At 39.1% G+C, this 19,878-nt stretch overlaps 1 protein-coding gene across 1 annotated transcript in view; it reads left to right on the top strand.

Moving 5' to 3' along the window:
- Window positions 1–19,878, top strand: part of PCNX2 (pecanex 2) — a 395,633-nt gene that overhangs the window by 355,504 nt on the left and 20,251 nt on the right. The window contains exons 29-30 of the mRNA XM_072647501.1: window positions 18,513–18,657; window positions 19,248–19,478. Coding sequence (XP_072503602.1) covers window positions 18,513–18,657; window positions 19,248–19,478 — 376 coding nt within the window. The remainder of the gene's footprint in view (window positions 1–18,512; window positions 18,658–19,247; window positions 19,479–19,878) is intronic.

Below are 19,878 nucleotides of genomic sequence, written 5' to 3'. Positions count from 1 at the left end.
TCTAAGAAGGCAGCATTTAATTCCATTGAAAGCAAAATACAAGCAAAGCTTAGAGAGATGCAGGATTCCTGGCTCAGTAAGAAGGCAAATGAAATTCAGTTTGATGCTGATAGTAACAATCCAAGGCACTTTTTTGATTCCCTGAAATCTATTTATGAACCAAAAATCTATGGTGCATCACAACTACTCAGTGTTGATGGAGCCACATTGATTAGTGATAAGGACATGATCCTAGAGAAATGGGCTGAACACTTCCATAGTGTTCTCAACAGGCTGAGAATCAATCAATGCTGAGGTCATTGACCATTTACCTCAAGTTGAAGTCAATCCCTCCTTAGCTGAACTTCCAACTGAAGAAGAGATTTTTGAGGGCCATAAGGCTCCTTTCATGTGGCAAAGCACCAGGTGCTGACTATATTCCGGATGAGATTTACAAGATAGGGGGACCATTGCTCATTCAAAAACTGACTGAAATTTTCTGGATTGTATGGCAAGAGGAGGTTATCCCCCAGGCATCAAGGATGCCTCCATTGTCTATCTCTATAAAGGTAAAGGAAATAGATTGTCCTACAACAATCATGGCAGGGGGAGGGGGGTGTCTCTCTCTTAGTCATTGCTGGCAAAATTCTTGCTAGAATCCTCCTTAATAGACTGATCCTTCACCTGGAAGATGGGCATATACCTGAGAGCCAGTGTGGCCTCAGAAAGGGCTGAGGAACAGTCGATATGGTGTTTGCTGCCTGACAACTCCAGGAGAAATGCCAGGAGCAGAACAGAGGTCTGCACACAACATTTGTAGATCTGACCAAGGACTTTGACACTGTTAGTCATGAGGACTTGTTGAAAATTATGTCAAAATTTGGTTGCCCAGAGAAGTTCATGAATATTATACCTCAGTTTCATGATGGCATGTTTGCCTGGGTTCTAGATAGTGGACAATGCTCTTGTGCCTTCCCAGTCACCAATCAAGTGAAACAGGACTGTGTGCTTGCTCCCATGCTTTGCAGCATGATGTTTTCAGCCATGTTGCCAAATGCTTTCAATGAGGATGAACATGGTGTCAAGGTCAATTACCATACTGATGGTAAGTTCTTCAATTTGAAAAGCTACAAGCTAAGACCAAAGTAGAGGGAGTGTTGGTGCATGATTTTCTGTTTGCAGATGGTTGTACACTCAATGCAGCCTCTGAAGCTGAGAAGCAACAAAGTATGGATCAATTTTCTGTTGCCTGTGCTAATTTTGACCTAATAATTAACACCAAGAAAACACAGGTGCTCCATTAGTCACCACCACACCATCCATATGTGGAACCATCAGTGACAACAAATGGAGAAGTTTTGAATCCTGTGGATAAGTTCATTTATCTTGGTAGTGTACTTTTCAGGGATGTATACATTGACAATGAGGTTGATGCATGCATTGCCAGAGCTAGCCCAGTGTTTGGGGGACTCCAAAGAAAAGTTTGGGAAAGAGGAGGTATTAGATTGACTACCAAACTGAAGGTCTACAGAGCCATTATGCCAACCTCATTGTCATATGCCTGGGAAACATGAACAGTCTACCAGCACCATGCCAGGAAACTGAATTGTTTACATTTGAACTGTCTTAGGAAGATTCTGAGGATCTCCTGGCAGGATAAGGTACCAGACAATGAAGTTCTTGCTCAAGCTGAAATGCCAAGCATTCAAACTGTGCTTCAGAGAACACAACTCCATTGGGCTGATCATGTTGTTCGAATGCAAAATATACAGTTGCCAGAAAGACTATTTTATGGAGAACTCACATGGAACAGGCAATCACATGATGCTCAAAAGAAGCAATACAAGGACACTCTCAAGATCTCTCTCAAGAACTTTGGATTTTATTGTGCAACATGGAAGACATTGGCACAGGATCACTCAGCATGGCGTGCCCACATCAGAAAGGGTGCTGGTCTCCATGAGCAAAGCAGAGACAGCACAAAGTAAACGTAGGAATGCACAAATTTTGAGTATCCACCCCAAGTATTCACATACTATCTGTGCCCAACCAGTGGGGTAGAGCATTCCAAGCTCATATTGGTCTAATCAGCCACAGTCAGACACATTGAAATTTCATTTCATCATGGTGATGTCATTTTAGTCCTCTTCAAAAACAAAGGACAACAACCAACCAACTGGAGTAGTTTGCCACTTCCTTATCCAGCTCATTTTAGAGATGAGGAAACTGAGGCAAACAAGGTTAAATGACTTGCTCAGGGTCACACAGCTAGCAAGTATCTAAGGCTGGATTTGAACTCATGAAGATTAGTCTTCCTGACTCCAGACTGGATGTTCTATCCACTGTGAAGCCCTATCTTCATTGTACAGATGAGGAAAATGATACTAGGAAATTAATAAGTAGTTTATTTTATTCGATTTTACTTATTTTTATTTATTTATTAAAAGTCATTTAATTCAATAGATATTTATTAAATGCCCATTATATGATGCATTGTGTTAGACACTGAGGTGACAAATGTAAAAATGACACAGTTCATGCCCACAAGAGGCATCTACTAGGTGATATGACATACTCATAAATAAAATATGAGATAGCAAATAATGGTCATGAAACACAGATCCAGACGACATATTCTAAGAAAAAACTAATGAGATAGAAGATAACTTTCACTGGCATCCAAAAGGCGAGGAGGACATTCCCTAATGCACATGCAATTCAAAAAGCAAGTTCCATAGGTCTCCTAGCCCAAACTCTGGGTGTGGTGATATATCCTCTGAGAACTACTGATTCCAAGGAATTAACCTCAGGTTATACTGGGTAAATTTGCCTTAAGTTAGTGCAAATGTGTTCTGTTGTTTCATGTCCCTGATCTGTAGGTTATTCAAATACAGTACACATTCCTTAAAGGCAAAAGATAGTTGCCTTTTTTCTGAGTCATCTATAGCCTAGCTAACCACCTTATATGAATGGAGAAGCAGGTTGTAATGTATTTTTTTCATCTTATAAAGTCCTTACTAAAAGGAATTATAAATTATTGATCCGCTATTATTCAGTAATGGCAAACTGTTAGGTTAAAAAAGTTGTAAACTGTGGATTGATAAGGTGGCAGGCTAACTTCCTGTTATTTACTATCAGTATATTGTGATTTCATTCTGGGAAAAGTAGTTGCTGAGCGTCACTAAGAGAAAGGAGGTAATAAAGGATGAGAAAAGTAGTTTATGTCATGAGCAACCTTTCAAGTTTTGCAAACCAGCACCTCCTACCTTTCTCTGTATATGAGGAAAGCCAAACCCCTCACCTTTAATCTGTTCCATTAGGGTATATTGTAGAAACATTTTTTCCCTCCATCTTGCAACCTCCCCTACAAACAAACCAACCAATCAGCAGGACAGATCTCTTCTCAGTCTTAACAGACATTATCTTGATTATGAACAAATAGGATGATTGTTCAAGATTGTAGGAAGTCATTCACAGATTTCCTAAAATTTGCTCAGAAATTGCTGTTACTGAAACCACAGAGAGATACGAGGTAATGTAGGAAGGCACCAATAATGAAGGCTGAGGTTTTTTTGTAGGGACCAAACAGTCCGAGAGGCAGCAGAATTCTCTCTGTAGTATTTCAAGAAAAATAGTTAAGAAAACAACATAAAAAGGCAGCTTTTCATCATTTTAAGGAGTTTTTTAAATTTTATTTTGTAGCCTTCCCACTTGAAGGTAAACAGATGCATTTTAGAACATTTCACTCTTTTGTTTCGTATCTCCAATGTTTTCGAGACTTCTTTAATGTCTTTCTCTTTGAACACTTCATTCAGAATATGTCAGGTCCATGCTTTTCATTTCTTGCTTTTCTTTCATTTCCTCTTGATTGAGCAGTATGTTTGCTGGATGCTTTTTTTTATTATTTTTTAAATCCTGTTTCAATGGGATTTTCCTTATTTTCTTCACTTTCATGTCCTAAAGTAAGTCAATTCCACTTGTTTGTTTCCAAGCATTGTGAGGTTTGGAAAGATCATAAGGTTATTGATAGTACTCTGAGGATTTTCAGGGAATGATTAAAATAACTGTGGCTGCTACAGTTTGATGAGAGACCTGCACCATTCTGGAGTCTTATGATGTGGTTTTATTTTTCCCTTCAACTTAAAAAAAAGGATATTCCTTATCTGTTGTTCCTAGACAAGACTGTCTATGTTTCATCTAAACATCATCTAAGGCAAGATTGTTAGCCTAAGATATACAGACTGTACTAGATCTATGGAGAGATTTCAGGAAGTCCATGAACTTGGATGGGAAAGAAATATTTTTTTTTTCACTAATTTTTAGTTTCCCCCACAATGCTATACAATTTATTTTATGTATTTAAAAGCATTATTCTGAGAAGTTCAAAAGCTTCACCAGACAGTCAAAAGGGGTCCATGATACACAGAAAAGGTGAAGGTCCCCTGACGTAAAGCATGCCTGCCACCATCAGAAGAAAGAAAAGTCAGACCCACCATGTCTTTGGAGCATATCCAATGCATCCAGTTTTGATAGTGCTTTACCACTATCATTGTTTTTTGGGAAGTGCTAGTCTATGGGCCTTGCCTGAAATGTACTTTATGGGAAATAAGTTATATTATGGTCATACATTGAATTTCACATAATATCAGATGATGTGAGAATACTTGGTCCTAGGCATGAATAAGCTAAATGTTCTCTAGGTCCTCTAAAGTAGACCTCAGTGATTTAGCAATGAAAGATTGGGTCCTCTTATTCCCTACAGCCTTATTACAATTTTATCTTCCTACCCCTACCCTCAGGAATTCCTCAATAAAATAAACCACCCATTTACAAAATCTGGAAGGACCAATAAAATGACTTGGAAGTCATAATAAACCACAAACTGAATGAAAATTAGGAAAAAAAAAGTGTTGCTATTTAAAATACTACTGTGATATTGGAATATTTTAACAGAGGTGGAAAATGTAAAAGTGTAGAAATAGTCCAGTGATTCATAAGACAGGATAGGCTCTTATTTTAAAGTCTACCAAGTGTGGGGAAAACTGGAAAGAGTAATAAAATTATTTACAAGGATGGAATAATTCTCATGAGAAGTCAAAGGAGCTGGTGTCACTTAGCTTGGAAGTTAAGAAATGACTTGATGATCACATCCAAATAAATAACAGTTTATTTAATGAGTTGGATGCTGCCCAGTTCTTAGTCTATAAAGGGAAAAAAGCAGATAAATTGACCTTTTGTAAAAACAAAATCGAGGGTTTTTTTGTTTGTTTGTTTGTTTGTTTTACATCAAGGAGGATTCTATAATGCAAAAGGCTTCCAGAATTTCAATTCAGTTCAAAAAACATTTAAATTCTTACTAAGGTGTTAAATTCTAGGGATATAGAGAAGAAAAATTACACAGCCCATGTCCCCCAGGAATATTCTACTAAGAAAATGAATGGTTTACCTTTATTCACCCTATGAGATCTTCTAGAAATAGAACAGAAAAATTAATTAACTTTACATGGTTTAAATAAAGCATTGGTAATCAGAGTTATGTGTATCAGATGTTGACACATCAGGCTATCTTGCCTACAACACTATTTTTCCAAGGATTGCAATAAGCATTCTCCCTCTCCTGATAGTTCTTTTCTGACAGGGAAAGGGGATCTGGTCCTTCCTACCAAGCCATTATGACAGCAACCAGTGGGTTCAGGGTATAATAGTCCAAAGTCAAAAATGTTAGGTGCTAGAGATTCAAATACAAGGGATGAAGCAATCCCTTTTGGCAAGGGCTACATTCTAATTGTAGACAAGTACATATAACAATATATTCAGTATAAATGTAAAATGAAAAAACACAGTATATGCAGTCATTAAAAACAAGCTGGGGCACTTGCAGCTGGAGGAATCAAGAAAGGTTTCTGGCAGATGGAGGTGCCTGAGCTGCATTTGTCTCAGAGGAAGAGTGGTGGTTCCTAAATTGGAGTTGGAGGCAGAGTATCTTATCTCTCGAGCAAACAACAATCAGGATTCAAGTTTAGACTTTAGGCTGCTGTCGTTAGACTGAGCTGTGCTTCTCAATGTCCTTGCCAGGGTCCTAATTAGAGTTCATTTTAAGAGTTCCTCTGGTTGTATGACTACTGTCTATCCATAGTAATTCTAAAAAATGAGAGAAAGTTGAAAACAGGATTATTATTTGACAACTTTCAGAGTTACCATATAACAGGAATCTAGCCTCAGAACTGGAAGGGGCCTTAGCTATCAAGTTCTATCTCCTTATTTTAGAGACAAGGGAACCAAGACCCAAAGAGATTTAGAGACTTACCCATAGTCACAAAGCAAGTTAGTATCAATGAATGATCTAGTAAATATCCTGTATTATCTCTAAGGAGAAAAATAATTACAGATTGATTTTTTTTGTACAGAAAGAAACATCTGTAGTTTTCAATTCACAGTGTGTGGGGAAGATTATAGGAGTAGGAATTTGACTTCCTCAAGAAAAGGACCTTCCTATTAATGTAGGTTGGCACCTTCTCTGCAATCTTAGAGAGTTCTTAGAGAGGGCATTGAGGCAAAGTGACTTGTGTAGGGTCATATAGTATATGTCAGTGAGAGACTTGAACTCAGGTCTTCTTGGCTCTAAGGCTAGCATTGTCTGTATTCACTATATTATGCTATCTCTCCTGGTGATGCTGATCTAAAGAATGGGGAATTCCTGTTGACTGGAATCGAGAGTGGATTAAGAGTTTTCCCCCTTGAAAGCAGAGTCCTACCTTGACAAAGAGTTAGAAAGCCAAGTGTTTGGCTGGGAAAATGAGTAAACATCATAAAAGAACTTGGATTTAGAATCTTACTTTGGTGACAGGGAAGATCAGGGTATACAACCAGAGGAGGGCAAAAGACTCAAAGCTGCTACATCAAAAGCCTCCAAGAGGAATATGAATTGGTTGCAGGCCATGGCAGAGCTCAAAAAGGATTTTGAAAATGAAGTAAGAGAAGGAGAGGAAATATTGGGAAGAGAAATGAAAGTGATGCAAGATAATCATGCTTGCTAAAGGAGAACCAAATAAATACTGAAGAAAATAACACCTTAAAAATAGACTAGCCCAAATGGCAAAAGAAGTCCAAAAAGCCAATGAGGAAAAGAATACCTTAAAAAGCAGAATTGACCAAATGGAAAAGGAAGTCCAAAAGCTCACTGAAGAAAGTAATTCCTTCAAAATAGGAATGGCATGAATGGAAGTCAATGACTTTATGAGAAACCAAGAAATTATAAAACAGAACCAAAAGAATGAAAAAAATAGAAGAAAATGTGAACTGTCTCACTGGAGAAACCACTGACCTGGAAAATAGATTTAAGAGAGATAATTTAAAAATTCTTGGACTATCTGAAAGCCATGATTTAAAAAAAAGAGCTTAGACATCATCTTTCAAGAAATTATCAAGGAAAACTGCTCTGATATTCTAGAACCAGAGGGTAAAATAGAAATCAAAAGAATCCATTGATTGCCTCTGGAAAGAGATCCTAAAAGGAAAACACCTAGGAATATTGTAGCCTAATTCCAGAGTTCTCAGATCAAGGAGAAAATATTGCAAGCAGCCAGAAAGAAACAATTCAAGTATTGTGGAAATACAATCAGGATAACATACAATCTAACAGCTTCTACATTAAGGGATCAAAGGGCTTGGAATATGACATTCTAGACATCAGAGAAGCTAAGATTAAAACTAAGGATCACCTACTGAGCAAAAACTGAGTATATTCCTTCAGGTGAAAAAATGGATATTTAATGAAATAGATGACTTTCAAGCATTCATGATAAAAAGACCAGAGCTGAATAGAAAATTTAACTTTCAAATACAAGAATCAAGAGAAGCATGAAAAGGTGAACAGGAAAGAGAAATCATAAGAGACTTATTAAAGTTGAACTGTTAACATTCCTACATGGAAAGAATATATTTGTAACTTATCAGAATTAGTGTAGTTGGAGGAGATAAATGATAGATAGGTAGATCAATACACAGACAGAGTGACAGAGAGAGAGAAAGAGAGAGAGAGAGAGAGAGAGAGAGAGAGAGAGATGGCACAGGGTGAGTTGAATATGAAGGGATGATATCTAAAAAATAAAATTAAGGGGTGAGAGAGGAATATTTTGGGAGAAAGAGAAAAGGAGAGATAGAATAGGGTAAATTATCTCACATAAAAGAGGCCAAGAAAAAGGTTTTACAGTGGAGGGGATGGGGAAGGGTGGGGTGTGTGAGAAGGAATGAGTGAATCTTATTCTCATCAGATTTGGCTTAAGTAGGGAATAACTCAATTGGGTATCTTACTCTACAGGAAAGTAGTGGGGAAGGGAATAAGGTGGAGAGATGAATAGAAAGGAGGGTAGATTGGAGGGAAGGGGTAGTCAGAAACAAACACTTTAGAAAAGGGACAGGGTCAAAGCAGAAAATAGAATAATTGGGGGATAGGATAGGATGGAGGGAAATAATTGTTAGTCTTTCACAACATGACTACTATGGAGGTATTTTGCATAACTACACATGTATAACCTATATTGAATAGTTTGCCTTCTTAATGGATGTGGGTGGGGAGGGAAGAAGGGAGAGAATTAAGTTTTATAAAGCAACTGTTTAAAAAAAGTGTTTTTACATGCAACTGGAATATATATATATATATATATGTATGTATTAGATATATAGGCAGCGGTGCATAGAAATCCATCTTGCCCTTCAAGAAAGTAAAGGGGAAGGGGATAAAAGGGGGGATGATAAAAGGGAGGGCAGATTGGGGGAAGGGGTAATTTGAATGCATGTCATGGGGGGAGGGGAAAGATGGAGAGAAAATTTGGAACTCAAAATCTTGTGGAAATGAATATTGAAAATAAAAAATAAAAAATAAATAAATCTATTGGATAACTTTTGTTTCTACTGAAAAAAAATGTTTTTAAGTGTTTTCCTCCAACAGTGGTCAATAGAGTCATAAGACATTTAACTGCAGTTTCTGAGTAACTAAGACATTAAACATATACCTGGGGCATGCTGTTAATGTGAATGGCTAAAAACCAAAAAAAAAAAAGAAAGAAAGAAAGAAGGAGGGAAGGAGGAAATAAAAAGAAAGAAGGAGAAGAGAAGGTAGGAGGAGAAGAAAAAAAGGAGGAGGGAAAGTGAAAAAACAGAGAGAAAAAATAAAAAAAGAATAAAACAGTCTCTGCCCTTGGGGAGTTATATTCTCCCTCTTTTGAGAGTCATTGCTATTTCCACAGTCATATTGGTCTATGAGTTTCTCCTAAGCAGTGAGTTTTCTTTGGTAGTCTTTCTGGCAGGATTTGTGGTTTAGTCAGACATGATATACATGTTTGCTTTGTTCTGTATCTACATGAGATTAGAAATCATTAGTCAAGAGACCCATATTCTAGTCCAAAAGATGCAGATTATATCATGTCTTAAGAAGTGATTTACAGAGATTTGTACATGGTTTGCAAGTATCTTATTTACTAATCAGTAAACATGAGTAAACCCAGACTGTAAATCAGACTTAATTGTGTGCATATGTTCTCTAAGTTTTCCATTTAAAGGATTGTGCTAGAGTGGAAGGCTCTCTACAATCTGCAAATGCTTTTGTATATTGGCAGTGTTTAGAAATTAACTAACGTGATCAAATTGATCTTTGTGTTAGCAATTGCATAGAAGGACATGAAGAAACCTTTGTACCAGTAAGGCTCTCTCATATGAAGCCTGAGGCTCACGAAAGCCTGAACCCACACCTTCAGCCCATTGTGGCAGCCCATCACCCTAAATCTGCAAAGTCCACCCTCCCTCTTGTTTGAACTGGGCCCTCTACCCAGAGTGGACAAAAAAAAAAAAAAGACCACAGAAAAACCTTAGCTAAGACTAGGCTTTGAAGAAAGGGCAGCATGAGATAGTGGAAAGAGCAAGGAAAGAAAAGTCATTGGACATGAGTTCGAATCTCAGGTCACTGCTTATATAACCTGGGCAAGTCCCATAACTTGTCTAGACCTCAGTTTCCTCATATGTAAAGTGAAGGCATTAGAGCAGATTATTTTTGAAATCTCCATTCAGCTCTAGATCCTATGTCTGATTTCACCCTAGGGACCAGAGCGTTATTATCTCAGCAATGAGAGCAAAATGCAGCTCGTATACAAGCCCTGCATTGAGGAACTTGGTAAGCAGGAGAAATAGTAAGCAAAGCTGAATCAGCATAAATGGGCCACAAACCAGACAGAGCTGCACAAAATTCAGAAATGTCTGATAGACTGGCTTCTGGTAAGGAAGAAGAGATGCACTGAACGAGGGCAGAGCTAAGCTCCCTTTAGCTGAGAGGAAGCATTTCTCTCTGGCCAGTTCAACTATTTGAATGAGTCGCCAGGTACAGTGACCCTCTGTTGGCTAAAATATTATCTTAACAAAGGGAGGGAAGGGTACGAGACAGCAGGGTGCATTGAAATCAAGAAAACTGCCTCTGATTGTAGTATCCTAGATTTAGAGATGGAAGAGATCTTAGAGGTCATCTACTCCGGTCCAAACCCCTTGTTTTATAGACAAAGAAGCTGAGGTCCAGAGAGGTTGTGGCTTTTCTCACTGGTTAACACCAATTTCTTCCAACTAATGAACTGGATCCCAAATTCATTCCTTGAAGGCTGAGAAAGAGAAGTAAACGTAACAAAGCAGTGCCAAAGAGCACAGAACTAAGACAGGAGATACTTGTTTTAGTTCCATCTCCATTGCTAACTACTTATGCAATGCTTTACAAGTCATGTGACTTGTCTGAGCTTCAATTTCCTCATCTGTAAGATGAAAGAGTTGGACTCCATGATTCCTAGGGGCCCTAAAATTCTTTGCTATGGAGCGACTATTTCTATTAAGGATCCTTCGTTGAGTTAGGTCCGTGGTTATGGATTCATTCCTAGGAAGCTAAATACTACTGTTCTAATAGTATAATATCAGAGCAAAACCAATTAAAAAAACAACCTTTTCAAGTTAAAAAAAAAATAACACATGCCAGTAGCAACTATTTATCATTTTCTTATTGCCTCTAGAATAAAATATAAATTCTTCTATACGGCCTTTAAGCCTCTTTACAGTCTGACCCCTTTCTGCCTTCCCAAATTTCTTATACCCCTCCATATACGTGGCAGTCCAGCCATGCTGTCCTACCTACTATTCCATAGTCCATCTCACCTCCCATCACCCAGTGCTGTCCACCATACCTGGAAATCAACTAACATAATCGCCACTTTCTACAGGAAGCTATTTTTGTGATACTCACACCACCTCCCTTCATACTCAAAACTAGCCTGTATTCATTTTGCATGCATTTTCTGTATATTTAAATAGGGTGTCCCAAAAGTATTAATGAGGGCAGCTAGGTGGTCCAGTGGGTAGAACTCCAGGCCTGGGGCCAAGAAGATCTGAGTTCATTTTAAGCGTCAGACACTTTCTAGTTGTGTGATTCTTGACAAGTTACTTAACCACTGTTTGCCTTAGTTTCTTCACCTGTAAAATGGGAATAATAATAGCACCTACTGCATGGTGGTTGTGCTGATCATTATGAGAAAATCATTGTAAAGTGATTGACACAGTGATAGGCACATAGTAAACACTATATAAATGTTATTGATTATTGTTGTTATCATAACCATCACTACCAATATTATAACTACTATATTCCATTATGTTGTATGTTAATACATCATTAATTATATAGAAAAACACATAATTTGTACATATTAATACATTATGTACTGTCCATTCATTTTCACTTGTGTCCAAATCTTCATGACTCCAGCAAAGACACCATAGTGATTTGCCATTTCCTTCTCCAGCACATTTCACAGATAAGAAAACTGAGTCAAACAGGGTTAAGTGACTTGCTCAGAGTCACACAACTAGTCAATGTCTGGGGCCAGATCTGAACTCAGGAGGTTGAGCCTTCTTGACTCAAGCTGGGCACTCCCTATACTGCACCACCTAGATGCCCAGTTATTATGTATAATAGTACATAAATTAGCTGTAATTGTTAATAATCATTATCATCATTGTTGATTTTAGTTTACAACTGCACTTAAACTTTTGAGACTCCCTCTACATGTATGGACTGTCTTTCTTAAATTTCTTGAAGGCTGGAACTCTTTACCTTTTGTATTCGTGTCCCCAGCCCTTAACACAATGCTGGCACATATAATTAATCAATCTTATTAAAGAATCTCATTCTTTCTAGTGGTGTTTCTGTTTAAGAAAAGATTCTGCACATCCATGTCTGTTAAGAAGTAGGACTCTATAGATGTTCACAAGTTGCTGGGATATTAATATGCTTATGTGTTTAAATCTGGCTTTGTTCAATCTTCCTCAAAAGGTTTTAAAATCCATCTTTAAAGACTTTGTCTTCCCTTTCCTTTTAAATTTTGCATGGCACCTAATTTACTGCTCTTCACAACTGAACGTGCTCTTTCCTGATTGGCAGAGATAACATCCTGGTCACGTTGGGCTTTCCTTGACCGTGTGCTGCATGACCTTGTGTTGCTCAAATGAACTCTGCTTTGTATGGCAGTTTCTCTATAATGAAAATTCTCACCAGCTGTTTGTTGGTGTTTGTGTGTGTATGAGTATGGTGCATATGTGTGTAAAGGGTGGGGTGGGGAGGACATAGGAAGTAGAACTATGGAAGGCAGACTGGGAAGGTGAAAGAGGAATTTTTGGGGAAGGGTCTAGGTCTGTGATTTCAACTCCTGAAGCAGAAACTTCCTCTGTCAACTCTGGACAGTAAATGGGCTGTGATTTACTCTCTTAGAGAGATGATCACATTGTTCTGGCAGGGGAGGGGCTCTTTTCTGGGTCCTTTTGATCTCAGGATTAGCCATCTAGTCTCTATACTCTCTTACCAATTCCACTACTGCCTTTAAATACATATTATGTATTTTTATGTGTATAGATTCCTCTTTGAAAATATACATATATATCACTTTGAAAACAATAATGTATTTGGCTGTACATGTGTGTATGAATATGCATGTGTATATGTATTACATGTGTATGTGTTGTGTATGTATATATGTGTGTGCATATGTTTATGCATGTATATGTATATCCCTATGGAGATTCAGATTCTTTCCAGCTTGGAAATTCAAGAGCTTTCATCAAATCCAAATCAAAAATATGTAATCTGTGTCTAGTACCCACTTGTTTCCAATACCTCCCTCCCTCCCTATCTCACAATATATTTTTTTCATTTCTCCTGAAATAATTAAGAAAATGTGATTAAGGAGAGACTTTCCTTCTCTAGAGAACAAGACAAGTAATATATGTATCATAAAGTTGGACTGTTTCATCTCTAAGGTGTGGAGGAAAAGTTCTATTTTTGTGTTTTCTCCATTTTGCACCATTCCATGTGAGCAGCATTGAGTGGCATGATATATCATTTTCACTGAAAATAGAAACTTCATATAATCTGTTGCTGTTTGGAGGTGGCTTTGGATCAGAGCTCAGCATCTGTGCAAGTCCTGGGTGAAACTTTGTTTTTCTTGGCCCTTGCTAAGCCAAAGCCCAATTTTGTTCCCTTAAAATATAGTTGAGACAGAAATACGCTGGCAGCTAGGAACCCTGTATCTTCTTTCTGGACTCACTTTTGATTAGCTAGGGGACCTTGGCAAACCCATTCATCTTTGTTTGTCAATTCTTCTATCTGTAAAATGGGAATGGTTTTTTTTCTTACGTATGCACTTCTATGGAGCCATGACTGAACTGAGTCCTTCCTGGAACATGACCCACCCCTCCCCACCCCTGAAGACTCCCCCATCTCCAGGATTTAGCTCTCTCTTAATTCAAAACTTAGCCTCTTCCCTGGAGACAGGGCATATTTTAAAATGCTTTCAGTTGAGGGTTTAGGAAAAAAAAATCACTGTAAATATTTTAAAAGCCCCCACCCTTGGCCTTAGTCCCTTCCCTTACTAGGAAAGTAAACCATACATAGTCTTATGTAGCAGATTCACTATACCCCATTGTATCAGAAGGCCTTAGGGCCTCACTGCTCCAAAGCAATCCATAGGAGACTTCTCTGCATTCTGGAGACATATCCTCTCTCTCACTGAGGTTCAAATGGTCTTTCTTGTCAAGGAGGAGCCCTGGTTGCCATTTTCTTCTGTCCAAGCTGACCATTGAATATGGACATCTCTCTCTAGGGAGTTGTGAGGAAAAATTAATTAGCATAGTACACTTTGCAAATAAATGTTAAAATGATAATCAGTAGAACCATTTCCCTAATGTGCAGGTCTAAATGCACTGTGTTGAGTCAAGAGACTTGTTCAGTGAGCCAAGTCATTAAATCCTTATGAGCCAGCCATCCTCAGAGAGCCCCTTTCACACACATTTTCCTTCACATTCTCTCCCAGTTCAACACTATTAGGGATGATGTTTCTTGTACTTGTCATTTAACTACCTCACTGGGATTCAGTGAGGAATTCAGAATAAAATGCCCCAAGGTTGTGAGAGGAAGGATACTAAATAATGTTTTAATGGTAATAAAAGAGAGAGAGAGAGAGTGGAGCAGATCACCTCCCCCCACACCAAGAATTCAAGATGAGTAGTAACTCCTCAAACCCTATTTCTCATATTCCACAAAGAAGTGGGGGTTGGGGAAGAGAGGAACAGCAACCCAGATACTGAGAGAAGGCTCACATAACTGAAGCTTTTGTTCTACATATAGAAGGTGATAATATATTTGTAGCAAATGAGGAGAGGGGGAGCATGCATAATTGAAAAATATAGTTAATTCCCAAAGATCATTTCTTTCTCTGGTTTTGACTTCCTCTTCTACCACACTTACCAAAGTTACTAATGACTAGAATTTTTTTTCATTTTCCTTTATTTCCCTAGCTCATACTCTAGTAGAGTGACATAGGGTCATAGACCTAAAACCAGGAGTGTCTCAGAGGCCTTCTGGTACTACCATCTCTTTATTTTATAGATGAGGAAACTAAGACCCAATGGATTTAATAATTTGTCCAAGGTCACACAATCATTGGAGGCAGGATTAAAATCTACGACACCTGACTCTAGACAGCAATTCTGCATCTCATCATTAATTCAATTCAATTCATTTTTTTTTAATTTAACTTTTAACATTTATTTTCACAAAATTTTGGGTTACAAATTTTCTCCCCTTTTATCCCCTCCCCCCCCAACCCCAAGCATTCTAATTGCCCCTGTGACCAATCTGCTCTCTCTTCTATCCTCCCTCTCTGCCCTTGTCTCCGTCTTCTCTTTTGTCCTGTAGGGCCAGATAGCTTTCTTGACACCTTAACCTGTATTTCTTATTTCCTAGTAGTAAGAACATTACAGTTGATCCTAACACTTTGAGTTCCAACTTCTTTAGCTCCCTCCCTCTCCACCCCTTCCCTTTGGAGGACAAGCAATTCAATATAGGCCAAATCTGTGTAGTTTTGCAAATGATTTCCATACTAGTTGTGTTGTATAGGACTAACTATATTTCCCTCCATCCTATCCTGACCCCCATTACTTCTATTCTCTTATGATCCTTTCCCTCCCCATGAGTGTCGACCTCGGATTGCATTCTCCTCCCCATGCCCTCCCCTCCATCCTCCCCCCGACCCTGCTTGTGCCCTTGTCCCCCACTCTCCTGTATTGTGAGATAGGTTTTCCTATCAAAATGAGTGTGCATTTTGTTCTTTCCTTTAGTGGAATGTGATGAGAGTAGACCTCATGTTTTTCTCTCACCTCCCCTCTTTATCCCTCCACTAATAAGTCTTTTGCTTGCCTCTTTTATGAGAGATACTTTGGCCCATTCAATTTCTCCCTTTCTCCTCCCAATATTTTTCTCTCACTGCTTGATTTCATTTTTTTTTTTAAGATATGATCCCATCCTCTTCAATTCACTCTGTCTCTATGTATGTGTGCTTGTGTGCGTGTGTGTGTGTACTCCCACCCAGTACCCAGATACTGAAATGTTTCAAGAGTTACAAATATTGTCTTTCCATGTAGGAATGTAAACAGTTCAACTTTAGTAAGTCCCTTATGACTTCTCTTTGCTGTTCACCTTTTCATGCTTCTCTTCATTCTTGTGTTTGAAAGTCAAATTTTCTTTTCAGCTCTGGTCTTTTCATCAAGAAAACCTGAAAATCCTCCATTTCATTGAAAGACCATTTTTTCTCCTGAAGTATTATACTCAGTTTTGCTGGGTAGGTGATTCTTGGTTTTAGTCCTAGTTCCTTTGACTTCTGGAATATCCTATTCCATTCCCTTCGATCCCTTAATGTAGAAGCTGCTAGATCTTGTGTTATCCTGATTGTATTTCCACAATACTTGAATTGTTTCTTTCTAGCTGCTTGCAATATTTTCTCTTTCACCTGGGAATTCTGGAATTTGGCCACAATGTTCCTAGGAGTTTCTCTTTTTGGATCTCTTTCATGCAGTGTTCTGTGGATTCCTTAAATATTTATTTTGCCCTCTGGTTCTAGAATCTCAGGGCAGTTTTCCTTGATAATTTCATGAAAGATGATGTCTAGGCTCTTCTTTTGATCATGGTTTTCAGGTAGTCCCAGAATTTTTACATTGTCTCTCCTGAATCTATTTTCCAGGTCAGTTGTTTTTCCAATAAGATATTTCACATTATCTTCCATTTTTCCAATCTTCTCGCTATGTTCTGTGATATCTGTCTTTCTCATAAAGTCCTTAGCGTCCATCTGTGCCATTCTAGTTTTGAAAGAACTATTTTCTTCAGTGAGCTGTTGAATCTCCTTTTCCATTTGGCTAATTCTGCTTTTGAAAGCATTCTTCTCCTCATTGGCTTTTTGAACCTCTTTTGCCAATTGAGTTAGGCTACTTTTCAAGGTGTTAATTTCTTCAACATTTTTTTGGTTCTCCTTTAGCAGGGAGCTGATCTGCTTTTCATGCTTCTCTTTCATCCCTCTCATTTCTCTTCCCAGTTTTTCCTCCACCTCTCTAACTTGATTTTCAAAATTCTTTTTGAGCTCTTCCATGGCCTGAGCCAATTGGGTGGGCTGGGACACAGAATCCTTGATTTCTGTGTCTTTGTCTGATGGTAAGCATTGTTCTTCCTCATCAGAAAGGAAGGGAGGAAATGTCTGTTCTCCAAGAAAGTAGCCATCAATAGTTTTATTTCTTTTCCCTTTTCTGGGCATTCTCCCCAGCCAGTGACTTGACCTCTGAACATTCTCCTCACACCCACCTCGCCTCCTGGTCCTCCCAGCCAGCGTTTGGGGTCTGAGATTCAAATGCTGCTTCCAGCCTTAGGGCTTTTGGCGGGGGCAGGGCTGCTATTCAGTGTGAGAATTAAGTTCAGGTGGTCAGGTCGGGGCAGGGCCACCCCTCAGGCTCAGTTCCTTCAGGGGGTTTATGTACAGACCTTCCACAATGGATCCAGGCTCCCGCCCACTTGGGGAGCCCCTGTCTGCAGCTGCCTCTCAGCTTCTATCTCCTGGGGGGGGGCGAGCCATGGGGGCACCCCACTCCCCTCTCGACCCGCCAAAGAGACTCTCTCACTGACCCCCGTCACCTGTGGGTGGAGGGGCGTGTGCTGCCGCTGGAGATCCCGTCCCCGTAGCCCGCTGGGATCTTTTCTTCACGGTGTCACGGCCACTGCAGGGCTGCACTCAGCTCACAGTCCTGGCGCCCAGTCCGCAGCACGAAGGACCCCCCGCGAGAGGTTTGCAGGTCTCTCCAGAACAGAAATCTCCCTCGCTCCAATATTCCGTGGCCTCTGGGTGCAGAATTCACCGTGAGTTGGTCCCCTCTAGCCGTTCTGTGGGTTGTGGGTTCGGAGCTATGTGTATGTGCGTCTTTCTACTCCGCCATCTTGGCTCCGCCCCCAATTCAATTCATTTTTAACAAATGTTTATGAAATATCTTTTGTGTGCAAGGCACAGTGTGGCTACAAAGACAAAAACAAAATAAAAGATAGTCCCTGCCCTCAAGGAGTAGTGACATAACTCTAAGTGATATTCAGCAGCCAAGGAGATAAATGACTCTGGATAATACTGACCGCATCACCAGCCCCCTAGCTGGAGTGCTGTCTACAAGTGCCAACAAGTTGTTGGTTGTGACTGTTATCAGCATTGAGATAAGATGTTTTCTTTATTTTCTTGGTGCTGTAGGCTGGATCCCCAAATGGTTAGTCATCAACAGTATAAACAAAAGTGTATTCTGCCCAAAAATGCTTTCTGTGTTCTCTAATATAACATCGATCAGACAGACAGTTCTGTGGCTCATAAAATCGATAAAAATGATTACTACAGTGTAATACTCATTATTTGATAAGAGGACAAAAATAAGATTTGTGGTCTCTGGGAGTCTGGCATAATGCTGTGAATCAGGGGCTAGTCATCTTGACCCAAAGGAATAGCTTGTAGTATTTCCAGTTCTTTAGCTCATGGTAAGACAGTGAAATTGGGATCTTGACAAAGACAAATGAGAAGAAAACCCTTGTTTGAAATAACTGATTTCCTCCAAGTCTTTTCCACTTTGTGTTGAAAATAAGGAACAACATTGTTTTTCAGCCTAGATTCCTTTCTGTATGGTCTCCATGCCCTGTTCAAAGGTGACTTTAGAATAACATCAAGAGATGAATGGGTGTTTGCTGACATGGATCTGCTGCATAAAGTTGTTGCTCCAGCTATCAGGATGTCTCTAAAGCTTCATCAGGTATGCTCCTTTGTTAACCCCTTGCATTTAGGATTCTTCCTGAAACCAGCAATGAACAGAAAAAAAGGAAGAGAAAAGAAAGGCAATGGTAAAAGTAGGGAGCTCCAGGAAGCACCCCTGTTCTTAAGAGAAGGCATCACCTTTTTCATTCCATGGGATTTGCTGTTTAATTTACTTATGCAGTTGGATTCCACATGGCAGGGTTAATTTCTCAATCCCTCCTTCTACTTGTTTTGGTTGTTGTGGCTGCTGATTTTTGCTCATGGGAAGCTGATGTTAGGAAGTGAACTGCAGTGGAATGGATATTCCAAAAGAGGCCAAAGTTATCCAGACTGCATTGGGAACTGCATGCGGATCTTAGCCAAATACCTTCCCAGTGGACAGAAGGAGTAAAAAAATCATGGATCTCATTAAATACATCCCAGATGTTGACAAAATGACACCTGCCTGGAGCTTGTGTTACAAAGGAGAGAGCAAAGGAAGAAATGTGGATTTGGTTGATCAATTCAGTGTTAAGGGATAAGACTTTGTCAAGTAGGACTAGATGTTCAGGTTCTAATTAAGCCTGTGGGTGAATTTTATTTCTTCAGGACCAGTTCACATGTCTAGATGAATATGAGGATCCTGTAGTCCTTTATGAAGCCATTCAATCCTTTGAGAAAAAGGTGGTGATTTGCCACGAAGGAGATCCTGCATGGAGGAGTGCTGTCCTGTCCAACAAAGAGGAACTTCTCACCCTGAGACATGTGGTAGATGAAGGCACCGATGAATACAAAGTTATCATGCTACACAAAAGTTACCTGAGCTTCAAGGTTATCAAGGTACAGTAAGATTTGTTTGGAAAATCCATTTCTTATTTTGGGGTCTAACCAAGGAGATGCAGGTTGATTGTTGGTGCCATCTTGGTGAATCCATATGCCATAATACCATTTCAGTAATTTGTTTCTAAATGAGCATTTCCTAGTCCACAGACTAAGGTGCCAAGGTGAGTTTCCTTCATTTTCAAGTATCGTTTGGTAACTTTCAGAACCACTGACTTGATTATAAACCCCTCAAAGAATTGTTTCAGTTTTGTGTTTTTATCCCCAAAACCTAAAATGGTTTGTGGCAAATAGTAGAGGTTACATAAATGTTTGTTGATTGCTTGATTAAGAAGGTACTTTTGAAAGTCACCTAGTTCATCTCTCTTTGCTGCATAGCCTATACTACATTTAGACCATA

This window comes from Notamacropus eugenii, chromosome 2 (assembly GCF_028372415.1).
Source record: "Notamacropus eugenii isolate mMacEug1 chromosome 2, mMacEug1.pri_v2, whole genome shotgun sequence".
In the NCBI taxonomy this organism is placed as follows: Eukaryota; Metazoa; Chordata; class Mammalia; order Diprotodontia; family Macropodidae; genus Notamacropus; species Notamacropus eugenii.
Note: the sequence above shows the minus strand (reverse complement) of the source record. Positions and strands in the feature narration are given on the sequence as shown.